The sequence below is a fragment of the Semicossyphus pulcher genome, unplaced genomic scaffold (assembly GCF_022749685.1).
Source record: "Semicossyphus pulcher isolate SPU_LCO1_2020_fin unplaced genomic scaffold, fSemPul1.0.p SCAF_10, whole genome shotgun sequence".
Classification (NCBI taxonomy): Eukaryota; Metazoa; Chordata; class Actinopteri; order Labriformes; family Labridae; genus Semicossyphus; species Semicossyphus pulcher.
The window spans coordinates 18,964,352-18,982,050 of NW_027211604.1; the positions used below are offsets into that span (position 1 = coordinate 18,964,352).

The window sequence follows — 17,699 nt, forward strand, 5'->3', positions numbered from 1 at the left end:
AACAAGACCAAGGTTGACATTTGAATTTCAAATCGCTGCACGGCTTCAGGTGCCCGTCTTTCACTCGGTCTCACTGTGCATAGTTTGAAGTCTTTGGGGTATGGCCCATGTGTTTCATTGATCCTGACAGGCTTAATGAAGCACAGATATGGTATCAAGTTGATCACAAAGATGTCTTTCAGCCAGAAGGATTGAAATGGCGACACATTCAGCATGACTAGTAAAGTAGGGCTTTCAGGGGACTTTTGCCATTAAAGTTGATTTAGTGAGTACTCACCCAAATGTGAGATTATTTCATAAAATAAATTAGTTTATTAAGTTTGTCTCAAAACTTTTTACTATTTTAGGATAATAAATGGGCTGCATGGTGGTGCAGTGGTTAGCAATAGCCTTTTTTACACTGCGGTTCCACCTCAGCACCGTAATGAAGCTCTGTCCTCATGCCACCTTTGTCATTTTACATTGGACCACGCAATGCTGGCGTAAAGCCACCCCAGTGTGTGTTTTTAAATAGCGTCCCGGCGTTGCGGAAGCAACACGTGCGCAAGGTGTGAACAAACAGCACGTGCTTCAATTACACACACATGGCGCTGTTCTGCCCTGCCGGCTCTGCAGTTTACACAGACGCCGTTGCGCCTCTGTTGCTACCTCCGATGCCGACTCAGAGGTGGAGCGACTTCACCCCACCATTCCGCCCCCTGCGTTTTACATAGAAAACGGAACGTCAGAGAGGCGTAACAATCCCGCCTTGAACTGGCCGTGTCAAAAGCCCTATTGTCGCCTCACAGCTAGAAGGTTCCTGGTTCGAATCTAAGTTCAGACATTGTTCTCCCGTGCATGCATGGGTTCCCTCCGGGTAATCCAGCTTCCAACCACAGTCCAAAGACATGCTCGTTAGGTTCACTGGTGACTCTAAAAGTGCAAGTGTCTGAGTTTGTCTATCTCTACGTCAGCCCTGTGATTGACTTGCAACCTGTCCAGGGTGTACCCGCCTCTGGCCCAGTGATAGCCGGGCAAGGCTCCAGCCCTCCCGTGACTCTGAACAGGATAAGTCGTATAGATAATGGATGCACGGAAGATGATCAATTCAAAACGTTTTTTATCATAAAGTCATGATTGTGTCTTTCTCCAACAGGTATTACCACGGTGCTCACCATGACTACCATTAACACCCACCTGAGAGAAACACTCCCCAAAATCCCCTACGTCAAGGCCATTGACATGTACCTCATGGGCTGCTTCGTCTTTGTCTTCATGGCTCTGCTGGAGTACGCGTTGGTTAACTACATCTTCTTTGGACGGGGCCCTCAGCGTCAGAAAAGGGCAGCTGAGAAGTCAGCGATAGCCAACAACGAAAAGATGAGGATGGATCCCAACAAGGTAGACATGTATTTAATTTCATTTAGAGAGGGGTACTTTGCCCCAAAGTCTGCTGTCTTAAGCACAAACTCTGGATGAGTTCCCATATGTTCACATTTGAAAGTGAAAGAAGAAAGAAGTTTCTTTACTTTGCATTCAAATGTAAGTTAATTATTCATAAAGTTGCAGAAGTATCTCAGAATAATAAGTAGCAAAGAAAAGAAATGTCACCACTTCAAATGGAGGGTTGACCTAATGTTCGCTGCTTTCACTGTGCCAAGCAAAGCCAGCCTAATAAGCTTGTACTTCCCTGTTTGAAATCCAAGCTGACATGTTTCCAGCTGAAACAGAGGAAAGAAGGTCTCTGAGCCGCTTGGCTCTTTGTCTTGATTGAAAGAGCTGTGTTTGCTTTCCCGTTGTGTGCTCCCAGATGACATGAACCAAATGCTGCTTGCAGTAAAGCAAGATGGCCACCATAGCAAAACTGCATATAAATGAGTTGAATGCAAAACACTGTCTAGAACTGAACAGATTGTTTTTGCATAAGTATCCTGTGACATCAAGTAAAGGTGTAATAAAACCAGACTTTTATTTGATGCTTTATTCAAAAGAAATATTCAAAACTGCCGACATGTATTTGCAGTACTGCTTGAGCACATAAAGAATTCATAATTTCATGAAAAAAATACTGTTTCCAACATACATCCACCTACACAAATGAAACCTTCCCCTACTTTTCAGTTGCCCTAGTAACCATGGTGATTCTGTTTGCTTGCAGTGGCTGGTGGGGAATGTAGTTGGCAGAGATGATACTCTGTATGCAAGAATGAAACAAAGGGATCTTGATGGTCATGACTCGATATGGGAACCAATCTTTGTGGACGATGCAGCGATTGGTCTTGGTGATCAAAAGAATAAGGTAGCGCAAAACAGATGCTGAAATGCTACATGGATGCAACACTGTTCAAAATAACACTGAACAACGTTTGCTTTTCAGATGGACCCACATGAAAACATCCTTTTGGGCACCCTGGACATCAAGAACGACATGGGCGTTTCAGAGCTGGCTCTGGGTCTCAACGACCCGAGAAATACCATGCTGACGTACGACAGCTCGACTCTTCAGTACCGCAAAGCAGGACTGGCCAGGCACAACTTTGGCCGCAACACGCTGGAGTGCCACATGAGTCAAAAGAAGAGCCGACTACGGAGGCGCGCTTCACAGCTCAAGATCAACATCCCAGATTTGACTGATGTAAACTCTATCGACAAATGGTCGAGGATGATCTTCCCAACAGTCTTTTCCTTCTTCAACATTGTTTACTGGCTCTACTACATCAACTAAAAGAAGAGGACAGCAGAGGGCAAGAACAAACAGCAAAATATGTTGCTCATTTCCTGTTTGTATCTGGTTTGTTTCATTTTTTTATGTGGTCTTGTAAAACTGGACTGAATGACTATATTCAGGACTGGATCCATCATATCTGGGAATACCACATTTGCTGGCTAACACGTGACAACCTTATAAGAGAGATTACAAACATATAAGGTGCCTCTTCCTGAGTAGTTGTTAAAGATTTTATGTATTTTGTGAATTGTGTATCTTTTTCAAATGTTTGTTTGCATATTTTTTTAAGTTTATATCATGTTTGATTTACAACAGACAAATTTATTGCCAAAAAAGATCAGTTAGATACAAATTGACAAACGTCCATTTACTTTCATTAACACTAGTAACAAAGTTTCAAAGGTCATAAAGGTTTTTAAAGTCTTATTATCTCAAATAAACTTCTTACTAACATGATTTCATAGCAACATAAGGGCCCCGAAGTTCACAATTTATAACATTATTTATTGGAGTGAAATTTCCAATAAGCCTTTTTCTACTTGTATGAATAGGACAACTTTTCTTAGTTCATTAACCATGCTAATAGGATGGCATTAAGTATAATCAACTCAGATCATTCCAAAACTGTTTACTCAGATTGCACTTAAGAAGCCTGTTGAGGTCAAAAGGGCATAATGTAAAAAAGCAGAACTATGTTAAAGTGTTGAAAGAGAATAAAGAACTGGAAGAAAGGTTAATATATAAGAAAAAATATGTCTTCAGTTTAATAATATATATTATTATAACTATATTGAGCCCTGTGATTGACTGGCGATCAGTCCAGGGTGTAACCCTGCCTCTCGCCCAATGACAGCTAGGCCCCGGTCCCCCTGCAACCCTGAACAGATAATGGATAGATGGATAATATTGGATTTTACCCCGAAGTAAATACACATGGTTTTTGATGCCCTTGGGGAGGACTGTATCTGCAGTTTAATAATAAAACAATGTAACTTGAAAAGCATTTATTATAGACTTAAAGTGGTAATCTCGAAGATCTCAGTTTCGTTCTCTTTGGCGACACCTATGGCGATAAATGTTAATTGCGGGAGCACACTACCCAGAAATCCAGACAGTGTCACATGTGTGACGTCCACGGTTGGCTCCGGTTGTAGCTAACTCTTGTTGCTTTCCTTTTTAGACTGTTTGCCTTCATCTGAGCGTCAAATTTGTTTCTTTTTCTTTGGATTTTCACTCATTTTTGAAGTTGTATCTGTAGTCATCCATCTTTTCTTTGTTTGTTCAGCCATAGTAGATTACTGTTTACTCGCAACACTCACAGAGACCGGAAAAGCAGCCGCTTAGCTCCGCCTACCCTCTCTGGCAGACCAACCACTGCTGGGTGATGCAAAACGTGTCACTAACTGGGCGCTGCTTGTGATTTTTTCCGCAAACAGCCAAATACTGCAAATGCAAAGGCTTTCATCAGTGGGCCATAGGCTCACTCACCATTGTGTTAACTTATTCGGTAATAGATAGTGACTTAACAGACATTTATTTAAATGAAAATCTTCGAGATTATTACTTTAATACGAGATACAAAATTCCTTTTTCGGCTCTTTATTTCCACTTATGTGAAAACATTTTTAAACACTGAAAGTTCACGATGCTAAAAAGGCAGTTTATAAGCTACAGTAATTATCAAATGGTTCAAGAAGAACACAAATGGTAAAGCTGAAGGGGCTTCTAAGTCCAAAGAAAGGCCAGATCTAAAAGCACAAAAACCATAAATTTCAGTTTTTGGCAAAATAATTTATATAAATTCCACTTTTATTTTTGCGTTAAGAAATTGTATCTGCCTCCCAGATTATTGGTATATTTATAGGTTTCAAACCTCTTAGTCATGTATTGATTTTAGTTTAGGTTAAAGGTCATAAAGGACGAGCAGTAAACCCAAAAATGACACTAATGAAGCTTTTGACTGTATGTACACAAGGAAGATTTTATAAAAGATTTTGCACACAAGTTCTTAAAAGCCATAGAGGCTGTACCATAGTTCTTCTAATACCTGGTGCTTTTGGGGGCTATTCATTTATATGACTTATGATATATGATTATACTTTATGGTTCAGTTACAACAAAGGTTAAAAATGTAAAAATACAACTAGGGCTGCAATACACAAGACTGTCATATCCCCTTCAGCATAGACTCGCCACACTGTCCGTATGAATGAACTCTGCTGTTATGGCCTCTTTTCCACTAACACAAAGTACCAAAATCATTCATCAGTGTCTCATTGAATTCAAGCTGGAAGAGCATAAAAAGTGAACACAGAAAGGAAGGTTACTCCTTCAAACATTACACTAAAATGGGAACAAGTAGCTGGAGCCTTTGTCTCCATTGTCTCAAGTGCTTCTTTTGAGTTCACCTTAAAGAACCAAGATTCAAAAGGGACTATCTCTCCTGGTGTGTTATTCATTGTTTGAGCAGGCGTGAGTGAACACTTTGACATTGATATTCTTTACTTAAAATGTAGCTTCATAAAGTTATGTCTCACTGCATGCTTTGTACAGTGTAACTCCTTGATATTCTGTTTTTGACCACTTTGTCCTTTCTGAATTGTTTCTTTTCATTTGTGCTTTTTGGGTTCAGTTCACCTCACGGATGAGTGTACACAAGTCTGTAATTACAATTTATATATAAAAAAAGTATGATTGAATTTTGAAATATTGAGGATGACGATATTGAACATATTTAGATTTTTCTATGAAGCATTTATGCAACAGTTGCAAATATTTTTAGAATAACAAACTGATGCATTTTAACAAACACTGCCCAACAAACAAGAACAATGAAGTCCAGATCAGTGTGAATATTTGGACTTCAGCCTCACTGGTGTTTACATGTGACTCATGATAATGAATCATTTTCAATTTGTGTTGATCTAGGAATGGATAGGTATTCTTTGGGGAAATTTGTGATGATTTTTTTTCATCAAACTTCTGCTCATTTTACTTGTTTTTAACAGACCTTCCTGTCAAACTACTTTGTTTATTTTGTACATGACTTAAAACATGATTTGTAAAGAGATCCCAAAAGATTCTTTTAGAAAACTATTATTGGCAATGGACGTTTTCCTATAGATGATTATGAGTTAAACTAAAATTTGGGATTGTGTCCCAAAAAATCCTGTTTAAATAAGTGTGTAAATATCAGATAATATATTATAAATCATCAATTGGAGCATATTATTGTAAATATACATACATATGAGCTTTCAACGGTCAAATGAACTTTTCAATATACTTTTTACTTTAAGGTTAAGAGAACGCAAAGGCTGATGTGAAAAAAAAATGTAAATAGTAAAATAATATTTTACAGTGTCACTTGATCACTTTTTCGTTCTTTCTGCTCTATTTGTCGAAGCACATTTTCTTTGGTTTTGCCAAAATGTAACATATATTCATGAATGTAGTTGATATTCTTATGCAGCATGTATTTGCTGTAGTGTGTCAGCAAAAGTATAACAATTTCTTGTACCAATGATCAGCTAAATACAGCTTCATGTACACCACCTTTTCAAACACACACACACACACACACACACACACACACACAAAGGGTTAAGTGATAGAGAGGCGAGTGATGCCTTTATATCAGCCCGAAAGTCAACCATCTCAGGTCAGCACAATTCACACGACTATCAACACTACAACCACAGAAAACTACAATTTAACCCAAGAACTGTATTTAAGGAAAAGTACCTTAGTGAGCCTGTTTCAGATTTTTAATTTTACTTTTGTTATTGCTTTCTGTGTTTACTACAAATCCCACAATACACTATTCATTTGCAGTTCTAACAGTATTACATTCCTGCAGCATTGGCAGAATCTAAAGGATATATTTTGACGTCATTAAGGTACTAAATCCTCGTCGGCCATTGACAACTCTACAGCCAACCCAATATAAACATATTTCTTTATCTTCACAATTACTGTGTGTAGTATGACATTGTGTATTTGAGTGTGAGAGTGTGCATTGGATGTATGTCAGCCAGACAGTAATGTGTTTCAAAAGCACAGCGGGAACTGGCAAGAAAGGTCTGCTTCATAAGTTCTACACTTTGAATATGTGTTTGTACTTCACAGCGCTCTTTTGTTTCATATATTTTTATACTTCTATACTCCTGTGTAATAATAAGGAAAAAAAAATGCGAACACTGTTGTTTGGCTAAACCTTGTAAATCCAACTTTGGCAATTTTCACATTTATACTATACAGAATGATTACATGTTCCTCCAGGGGTTCTGAAAAGCAATGACACGTATGCTTAAGAAGTCCTTTCATAATCTCTTGTATAAAGTTTTAAAAAAATACATGTTGGAACGCGGTTTGAAAATGGCTTTTTTTTTCTTTGTTCGTGGAAAGTTAAGGCTTTTGGAAATTCAAGGTTTTCATCAGACAGCAAAATCTTCTCTGGAGAGCAAGGACAGACTGACATCCTAAAAGCCTAAATGACACATCTTGGTGACAGTGTATGTTTGCACACACTCACAGAAGAAGCCTTAGCCTCCTGCTGCCCTGGACTTCACTCCAAGGAGCATCAATCCTCCTTCCCCTCTCAACACCCACCACCTTGAAAAATCCTTGTATGTGCCACTCACGAGAACATTCCCAGAAACCCAGAGCTGTACCCTTTTCAAAGATAAGCCCTGAAGGATTCAGTGTCTGTCTTTACTATGAACAACCTATGGAAATTAATACATTGTCAATAAATATTGTATACAGTTCTAAATTTGTGTGTTCATCTATTTAAACACTGTTGGTAGTCAAGAGAGAATAGACTTTGGGGGCTTTCACATTAGGGACCCCGGAAACTGTACTCGGGTACGCTACAAAGCAATCGTACCTAATGTGAAAACACCCTTACACTAGCCTGGCATGGCTAGACCAATCAGCATTTAGACTGGAACCTCTCCTGGGGCGGATCCAGACTTTTCTGATTGGGGTGGTCCAAATGGGGCACTGACTTATACAGTGGTGGCATGAAAAATGTGTCCCCCCAGGCCAGGTCCGCCCCTGAACCTCTCTGTTCATTTTCGATCTCCGAATGACGTTAGCCGACCTCGATACTAAAACGAGTCAGATATACAAAACGTGTAGTAAAGTAAGCTGCAAGGCTGGATGGTCCGTTCCAAGAACTCTAGTTCAATGTACACGAATCTATGCAATGACTTGATTTGGTAGCCGACACTTGCCATTTGTACCGTAACGTTCCTGCCTGCCAGTTTGTTTAATGCTTACATGATAGGAGATTCAGAACGTTCCACATCAGTGGCAGGCATCTTGGTTGTTTACAAGAATGCCTCTTAGGAACTTAAACCTGCCCAACACTATAAAAACGGTTGTGATTGGCCTGACCTACATCAGGTCGGATGGAAATCTGTCTGAACAGAAGGGAGACCTGATGTATCTCCCAAAACTATTAAGATATAAGCTTCCATACACCTTTGGTTCACAGGCTAGAGAAACTGCATGAAAATATTCTATATATTAAATACATTATTGAGCAAATTGTTGTAACACTTGTAATTAGTTTTATACCATAAACATGGACGCATAGGCCTAGGAGTTTTGTGTAAACTTAAGTTTAAAAAGAACATGTATTAACTTTATCTGAATTGTAGATTTAATGCTGATGGCCAAAGTTTATTCTTGAAAAAAAAACTTTATTTCCAAACCCAGCAGCTACAAGGTCACTTTTCCACTTGCTGGCAGTGTACATTTTCCAATCCACTTCTCATGCATTTGCATTTCAATTTCAAGGCTTGACATCACAGAAATCAGATATATACATTTAAATGTCAGGGGAAGCTATGCTTATCCGGCTCTGAGAAATGGCCCAAGTATTGTGACACTTCCCGGTCTAACTATAAAAAAAAAGTATGGGAAATTGAATAAGATCTTTTTTTTAAACACCCTGCATGTGAACAGCTCAAACAAATAAAAAGTAGCACTGCTCTTAATTGAAAATGACAATGCTCTTAACTAGGCTATTATGTTTAGGCAGGGTCTTAAACTAACAGTTACCCTTACAGTCAATTAAGTTTACTTCATGCATGCTAATTTTTGAAGTTAGTTAGCTAAATATTTGCAGTGGATGAGGATGCTAATGCAGTGGAGGACATTGTGACGCAACACATGGCGGATAACGAACAGGAAGAAGACTGTCGGACCAGCTGCGTTAAAAAAAAGTTAGCTACCTCTGTCATGTGCTGTGTGCCTTGGGCTAACGTTAGCCACAACTGGCAGGCAGCTGCTAGCTAGCTAGCAAGAGTTGTGTTTTGGTACGATGAATCCGCTTTACCATTGATAGTCGTTTTTGCCTACAGCTGAACTACTTTGTGAATCCACAGATGCTTTGTGTGGTAACTTTGATTAGATTGTTTGTGGTTGTTAATGTACATTGATGCATTAATATGTTAGTATTGATGCACATAATTTATTGTGCTTGCGCTGTACCTTTAGTAACATGCATTTCAATTATGCCCAGGATGTTTTTTGTCATCACATTACTTTGTTAGGCTTCTGGTTGTTGTGTTCAAGTCTTTAGCACTGCTCCAAACTCTCCAGCTCCCCCAATAACAACTCATTCTGCCCCGCTACAGCTCCCTGCCACAAGGTCATTTCAGCAACAAGGCTTTTCTGTGTGGAGGAATTGGACCTTTCTCTCCCTCTCCCTTTGGCTGTCAGTGCCTAGTTCTAGTTTTTGTGATTCAGGATATTTGTAGTCCAGCAGACTCTGCCACACGTGTCGTCTATCCCTCCCTCTGTTTGAATATGGGTCTCTGAGTGTTGCCTCTTGTGTAAATGTCCCAAATTCATGAAAACGTGATCACTTGACATGTATCTCAATCTGAGACTTACATTTTCCATGTACAATGGGTTCTCTTATCCTTATCCCTAAATCCTTATCCTTTCATAAATTGTATTGGAGCTTGTTAGACATAGACCCAAAGAGCCTGACTCCCCCGTGTGGAAGGGAAACACATCCTTATCCAGAAATATATCTGGTCAGCTGAGGCATAATGCCATATCATTTTGTTTTATTTTATGTTGACTATGGAAGTGTTCGTGTTAAGTAGTTGCACTTCGAGAAAAATTATTTCACAGATTCACATTGGAGATTTTAAAAAATGTCATTGAACACAATTCATGGGTTGTTTTTATTCTAAGATGCTATAGGGAAGGTGTTCAATTGTAACCTGTGGGAATAAAAGATAGTATATCAATCACCATGCTAATGCATGCAGCAGCATCAAGGCTGCAGCTCAATTGTATGTCTAAGTATGTCAAACATAATTGAGAAAAAATCACTGTTCTCCAAGCATTAACCCTGTGTCAACAGCAGATTATCATGGATTGCAGTTGTTGCCTTTGTATAGTACAGCACTGATGACTGCCAAAGCCTAAATAGTCACTGCACTATTGTAGAAATGTACTTGCAAAAGGTCAACAAGCAGGGAAGCTTTAAGAAAACATAATTTCCATTATGAACAAGGCGCCATGTCAGAGTTTCAAGGAGCTTTTAAGACAGCTGAGAGGCCTTGTAGATCGGTTCATTAAATCTTTAAGAGTGCAATAATACTGCAGCTGCTTTTCAAGGTCTCGAGATGGAATAGGCAATTATTTACATTTTTTTTATTCATTCATTTATTACATATTATTTCCAGTCTAAAAAGCCTCTTTTCTTTTCTTACCCACTTAACCTTACAGACAGAATCCTTCACTTGCATCCAGAGACAGGCATTTGTGTTTGTGAGTGAGGTCAAACTCCTGTTGTACTTCACTGACAGTCATCATTAACTGGGGTTCCCAGTTTATATGACATAGTGTCAGCTTTGAGTTTTAACAAAAAGAAAGAGAACCTGATAGCAGACTTTAGAAGATTAAATAAGAAGAAAGAAATGAAATACAAAACAAAAAATCAAAACGGTCCAGAGAAAGAAACACACTAAGAACACTCGGAAAATGCAAAGAAGGCATTCAGCACTGTACAAGGTATGACAAAAGACTATCAAAGACATAGGGGAAGCCAAAGACTAAATACAGTGGGAAAGACAGGGTAATCAGGGGCAGGTCAGGCTAACTAGACACAAAGGCAGGAAGTAGAAGGACTACCATGAAGTAAGTGTGAATGACAAATTAAAAGTAAACTATGAAATATTGTGATATACAAAAACTAAACAGGGAATGATACATGACACACAGTGTGTCCCTGTAGGTCACCTTCATCAGTCTGTCTCTTTCAGAGCTATAAATCAGTACTCTGTCTCTTAAGGATGACTGTATACCCTCTTTAGCTCAAGTAGCTATGAAGCACTTTGCCATGACCACACAAAGTTTGACACTAGTTTACCCATCTGTTGCTGGCCAGGGCATCTCCCTGTACTCTTGTAATGTGACCAAACGCCTAAAATGACAATTTTGAATGCTGTATCACCATAACCTTTCTCTGTTTTTGTCCCCAAAAGTGGCGTGTTTGAATAGCAATCTGGCCTCTGGTCTTGCAGTGGGATAGGCAGTCAGGCATGCCCAGAATGTCTCCATTTTAAATCCTTAGGTTGACATGAAGCTGCAAATAAGAAAACGAGGTTTCTGGAAGACAGCTTTTGTCACAGACGGCTGATTTGAAGCAGCGCCTCATGACTACAAACTTACAGATATATATGACAGTGTCCCATTGAAAGAAAAGAAAAAAGCAGAGTGTGAAGAATTGTGCCCTTGGAAAAGCACTGAAAGTTCCATTGGAAGCAGTTTTTGGTAAATATTTTGCCATCTCCAGCTTATAATGTGTGTGTTGAAAATGCCTATTTGGCGCTCTGTGAGCCAGCTTGATCAAAAGGATCTGCATCCCATGGCTACAGAAATCTTTTCAATTTTACATACAAGCACAGCGAGGGGCTGAGATTTGAAACTGGGCTGTGAGGGTGTAGAAATAGAACTCTGGTGGCTCCGGATGGGACATGAGTCATGACACAGAACTGTAGGCAGGCCTGGCATTGCAACAAAGACATTAGGAGTCTAATGCAAAATGCTTCTTTTCATCCTTCACCCACAACAGCCTCTTTGGTCATCACCCACAGCCTGTGTGTGTGTGTGTGTGCACAAAACCACGTGATGTTTTTTTCTAGATCATCCAGCATTTCAGATTAAACTGACAAAGGGAAGCAGGGTTTGTTCAGCCAAGATATCATACAAGCATTATTGTAAAGGGTGACTCACCTATGAAGGATAATTTCAATATAAAAGCATGACTCTGTGAGAAAATGCATCTAAAGCAACTGAAGAGGATGAGACGCAGGATGTGTGTGTGTGCGTGTGTGTGTGTTTGTGCCTGTATAAAAGCTTCCCACTTTTTTAAGGGAGTATATGAATCATGTTTGACACTGTAAGACTTCCCCTAGCATCACTTTAATGTCGTACCTTCCACAGCAGAGACCTTAGCCACACGTTGCTCTGACAGAGTTACACTGGGGAATACCGGTAGGTTAGTCTGGAAGCAGTGAAACATTCAGAGATGAAAAGCTTCCAACAGCCACAAACCATATGGAGCATCTTTGTCAGGAAAACAACTCCCCTGTTTTCTTGACTTTGAATCTTCTTGTAGTCTTTTCTCCTTCAGTATTTCCTTCAATTTTCCTTTTGATAGACACAAGTGGCTTCAAAAGTGTTACAGTTACTGTAAATCAATATGTATCCATCACTTGTCAACTTTCAGCACATTCAATGACAGATAATCTGAAGCCTCAGCTTGTTGTTGTCGCTCAGTGAAAATGTCAGAACAGGAAACATGAATGTGAATGTTCTTTACTGGATGTTAGACAGCTTTGATGTTGTCAAGCGGACTGATTTGACATTCTTTTATAATGTAGATTTTATTTCTTCTTTTTGAACCAGCAAGACAAGCTGATCAGACAAGGATCATTGCTGCCTGGAGAAACTTCTAATATTCCTCTTGTATGCTGAGCAACACATCGCTGTGAACTGTAACACTAATGGTGCCACTGCAATAAGATAAGTGATGAGTTTAGCTAGTTTAAGTTTCAGTTACACAATTTCAAGCATAATTATCAGTAACATCTTACGGTTGTTATCAGTGCATAAAGACTTTTATCTGTTGTAGATGGTTCTGCTGCATCACATCACCTGGGTATCCATCCATCCATCCATCCATCCCACTTATCCTGTTCAGGGCTGTGGGGGACTGGAGCCTTTCCCAGCTGTCATTGGGCGAGAGGCAGCATACACCCTGGACTGATCAGAATCAGAATCAGCTTTATTAGCCAGGTATGTCCTCATTCAAGGAATTTGACTCCAATTTAACTTTGCTGTTAATGTACAAGTATTAAACTTTAAATATTAAACTAATATGAACAAGCCTATGTGACCCAATCGTGCAATGGTGCGGACCACTCATGCTCACATTCTCACCTGCGTACAATTTATAGTCACCAATGAAACGAGCATGTCTTTGGACTGCGGGAGCGAGCCGGCGTGCCCGGATGGAACTCGTACACGCAAAGGGAGAACATGCTAACTCCACACAGAAAGGCCCACAACATCCGAACCCGGATTCGAACCAGGAACCTTCTAGCTGTGAGGCGACAGCGCTATCCACTGCATTGTAACTTGATTACATTGAGTCATATTGCATAATCTCCGTCATCAGATGTGAATTGCCTCCTAAAGCTTTGTCCGAGGAGCCACTTACTTCTGCTCGCAGACCCCTTAGTGGAATTTTTTTGGTCTCTCACTTGAGATGTTATAAGACTATTTGATTACCCATTATCAGTTCCTACCACTATCATTAGAGGGCTTTATAGGGGTTTAAGGGCACTTAACAGTATGCCAGGAAGTGCATACTATTTGGTTACTATAAATAGGCCTGCAGCATCAGTTGAAACGTTCCCAGGCCTTTGTTACCATGGTAACAATAATAGACACATAGTTAACGTTGTTCAATGATTGCAGTTTGGTTTCGCTTTAGGCCCCATAACTACTTGGCCGTTTTCCTTACAGTATGTTATGTCAAGGAAGCTTTAAAAAAAAAAGGGACGTGATGACACGTTACATACATGATGTAACAGAAGTCCATTATTGTTACATGCACCCATGTTCTCACACAAACATGGGTCCCCAAGCTGAAAGCCCTGTGTTTTTTTAACCCTTTAATTCACATCAAAGCCCTTTGAGACTTTCTTGCGCTACATATTACGTCATCGGTCTTCCACCCATGTTTCTCCCGCGTCATGGCCACAAGAAGTCTAAAAAAACTAAGGTTTAATAAAAGCAGAAAAAAAGAAGAAGTTGAAATAGTCTATTACCAATAGATGATGACTGCCTACTCAGCCAAATAGGAAGACTCAAATCTCTGATCGTGAAGAGAATCTGCTGTTTCTGCACAGTGCTCACAGATAGCTGTTATTTTCATTTGTGTTTCTTGTCCAGTAAAATATGCAGTCAATAAAATTAAGTAGCATGGCTGGCTTATCAAGGCCAGTATCATTACTCTGAGGAGTCTTCTACATCAATGAAAGTCTGCCTCCACAAAAGCCACTGAGCTGAACAGAGCTGGTCGGAGGTTGACAGTCTAAAGCTTTGCTTTTGTTCGTCCGCTTTGTTAATTCACTTCCTCATCTCATGAAACTTCAAGAAACATCTTTAATTTCTCCGTCTCAGCCTCTCTGCGTCTGTATGTGTGTGTCCCTGGTTAATTAGGAGGAATATATGTTAATGGGAAGCTGCTAGCAGACTAATTAAGATTCTGATTAGAGCAAAGATACTGTCAGCCAGCCCCGACGTGTGTGCGGTTACGTGTGTGTTTCTTGCTGCTGGCTGGCTTGTTGAGGAAATCACCCGCGCTCTAACACGGAACAGATTACACAATGCACTGTATCTGTTTGTTCTCTAGTTAGAAAATGAAACAGATTTAGAGCTACAATGGTGAATTACCATTTTTTTTTTTTTTTAAAAACATAAAACAACAGCAGCCTGATTAACTTTCTCAGCCAGAAAATGTGCTGCTGGATTTGTTGAGTAGGAGGTGGCTGTAGCTCCTGGTTTGGGCTTGAAGAGGACCACAGGCTGAGTTTAAGTCAGGAACACAGTGATCCAATAATAATGACTTCACTTGTGTGTTTGTTGGGGTGTGTGTTCTGTGTGTGTTTTTGCAACTTTGTTGTGTTGCATGCTGTCACTTTGAACCTTGCATTCTGCAGCGTGCAGGCAGGCTATCTTTTTTCCCTTCTCCTCCTGGAAGAAAATCAAAAGATGTTTCCCTGTTGTTGTGCATCCGCCATAGCAACAGCGTATTGACAAGAGCCAAAAAAAGCGCCATATCAACAATTCCTTTTGTGCGTCTCTGTCTTGCCTTCCTCCTCTCAGTTTCTCTTCATCTGAGTCACACTGTGTCTTCATTTCTTCCCCTCTGATTATTTCTCTTAACACTCTCTTTTCATCCGTCTCTTCCATCTCCCTTGTTTCATCACATTTTTTTTCTTTCTATTTTTGATGGCTTTTCTCCAGTTTTTTTTTCCCATCTCAAGCTTCGCTCACATGCTGTGCCATGTGGATTGCGAGGAGGAAGCGAGAACCCAGCATCGGTAGGTTGTAAGATAGAGTGACACCGCTCTGGTGCAGGGAGCTCCTCTGCATAGAGAGAAGATGGGACTCGCTCATACAGTATGCACGTCATGATTGATGTGAGCATCGATGCACTGCAGAATGAACTGCAAAGATTAGTTTCATTTATGGCAGGGAGAGATGTGTTGAAGTCACTTTGATTGCAGCGAGTGAGTCTCACGAAGCATTGAAGGAGGAATAAGAGACATGAGGTAGCAGGGTGTGATTAAAGCAGCCGGTGTGATCTGTTGGGTGGACAGAAACCGTTATTTAAAGAGGGCTTTATATTTTTCGGGGACTGAGATGATCTGGTCTTTCTATCAGTTTGCATTGCTTGAATAGTACAAAAGCTACAGTTAAACATTAAACACTCACAGCCTCAGATAAAGAGTATTAAAAACTTAACAATGCAGAGGAGGCCATAACATATTCAGCACAGACTAACGTCATGAACAGAAGTGATTGTTGCTACGACCTCTGAATAAAAACAGGAACGATGTGATGACATCTCACGATGGTGTTAAGCCAAGAGGGAAACGAGTGTGACAATTAATTTTGTCATAAATACAGAAAAGCATGAAACCTAATTCTATATGCACATGCAAACACAGTACCCCTAACAGAAGAGCTATTTAAAACACAACAGAGTGTGATAACAGAGAGTTAACACGTTAATGTGTTGAAAGAAAGTTAACACCCTAATTCCTGTTGTCCCTTTGCCCTCCACACCCTCCCTCTCTGACACTTTGAATGTTGCTTTTTTACACCGTTTCAACTTTGTGCCGGCGGGATTTGGCTGCGAATATATTGGATGCAAAATAAGTCGTGAATGCGCTTCAGGTTTTTGTTGTTAAACAGTGTTAAGTTAATTTGTCCCCCTGTGAATTTGTTTCATGCATAGCAAATAGCAAAATGTTAAACTATGCAGACAAATGATTAATTTGGGAGTAACAAACTGCTGGTTAATGTAGTTTGGACAAATTATCAAAATATCTGCCACAGTCCTTACATTATAAAATGCAAGTGTTCCACCAGCAGGATAGTACTTCCAATATATCCTTTGTGACATAATTATATAATAATATTGCAAATTTTGTCACAAATGAATTAATGTTCTTCCTCCCCCTCCTGTAAGTGCTCTATTTAAAGATGTAATCTCAAAGTTTCGTTCTCTTTGGCGAAATCTATGGCGATAAACAGCGATTTCTTTTTCTTTCGATTTTCTTTTTGGGAATTTTTGCCTTTATAATATAGGAAAGCTGAAGAGAGACAGGAAATGTGGGGAGTAGAGAGTGGGGGAAGACATGCACCAAATGGATCGGCAGACCGGGAGTCGAACTTGCAATCAGTGCGTCGAGGACTGTAGCTTCTGGACATGGGGCGCCTGCTCTACCAACTGAGCTAAATCAGCACCCCATTTTCACTGATTGTTGAAGTTGTATCTGTAGTCATCCATCTTTTCTTTGTTTGTTCAGCCATAGTAGATTACTGTTTACTCACAACACTTGCAGAGGTCGGAAAAGCAGCCTCTTAGCTCCGCCTACCCTCTCTGGCAGACCAACCACTGCTGGGTGATGGAAAATGCTTCACCAACTGGGTGCTGCTTGTGACCGAATCCATAATACTGCAAATACAAAGGCTCTCATCAGTGGGCCATAGGCTCAATCACCATTGTGTTACCTCATTCAGTAATAGATTGTGAATTAACAGACATTTATTTAAATGAAAGTCTTTGAGATTATTACTTTAAAATCCAATCAACATCAGAAAAGTCCTGCGTTAGAGACACTTAAGTGACAGATCTTTGCATGGCATACACAAAATTCATGCATGCACACATGCATAGGAATGCATTTTTACCATTTCAAAAAAAATGTCTGGTTAAAAATAGATAGATTATCAGAGAATGAGGTCAGAGCATCCCTTTCCCCTACCTTCTGTAAAAAATGCACCATAGTTCTCTGACAGTTTAGTGAATATATCCTGCAGTGCTGACCTGCTGTAAACTCTGACGTCCTCGTGTGGGAGGTACACAATTTTGAAGACTAAAAGATAAAACACCCTAAATTTGTTAAGCCTGGGAGGATAAATCACATTTGCTAAATGCAAGATTGCTTTCGTCCCAGAATGAGCACAGCCCATTTTAAGAAACTGTTCTGCTAGTCTTGGCCAAGAGCCAAAACAAACATTGGAAACAACCTGGGTCCTCGGAAATGAAAATTCTGGCTTGCAGGGAATATTCAGTATCACTCCTTGATTTCCCAGGATTTCAGAAACCCAAGGACAAAGTGCGAAAATGCCGAATTTATGAACTAAAAACAATACATCC

At 39.9% G+C, this 17,699-nt stretch overlaps 1 protein-coding gene across 1 annotated transcript in view; it reads left to right on the plus strand.

The window, feature by feature from the left end:
- Nucleotides 1–3,241, plus strand: part of LOC138595592 (gamma-aminobutyric acid receptor subunit beta-2-like) — a 68,374-nt gene extending 65,133 nt beyond the window's left edge. Inside the window, exons 8-10 of the mRNA XM_069666907.1 lie at nucleotides 1,136–1,380; nucleotides 2,138–2,278; nucleotides 2,357–3,241. Coding sequence (XP_069523008.1) covers nucleotides 1,136–1,380; nucleotides 2,138–2,278; nucleotides 2,357–2,704 — 734 coding nt within the window. The 3' untranslated portion in view covers nucleotides 2,705–3,241. The remainder of the gene's footprint in view (nucleotides 1–1,135; nucleotides 1,381–2,137; nucleotides 2,279–2,356) is intronic.
- Nucleotides 3,242–17,699: the final 14,458 nt, after the last annotated feature.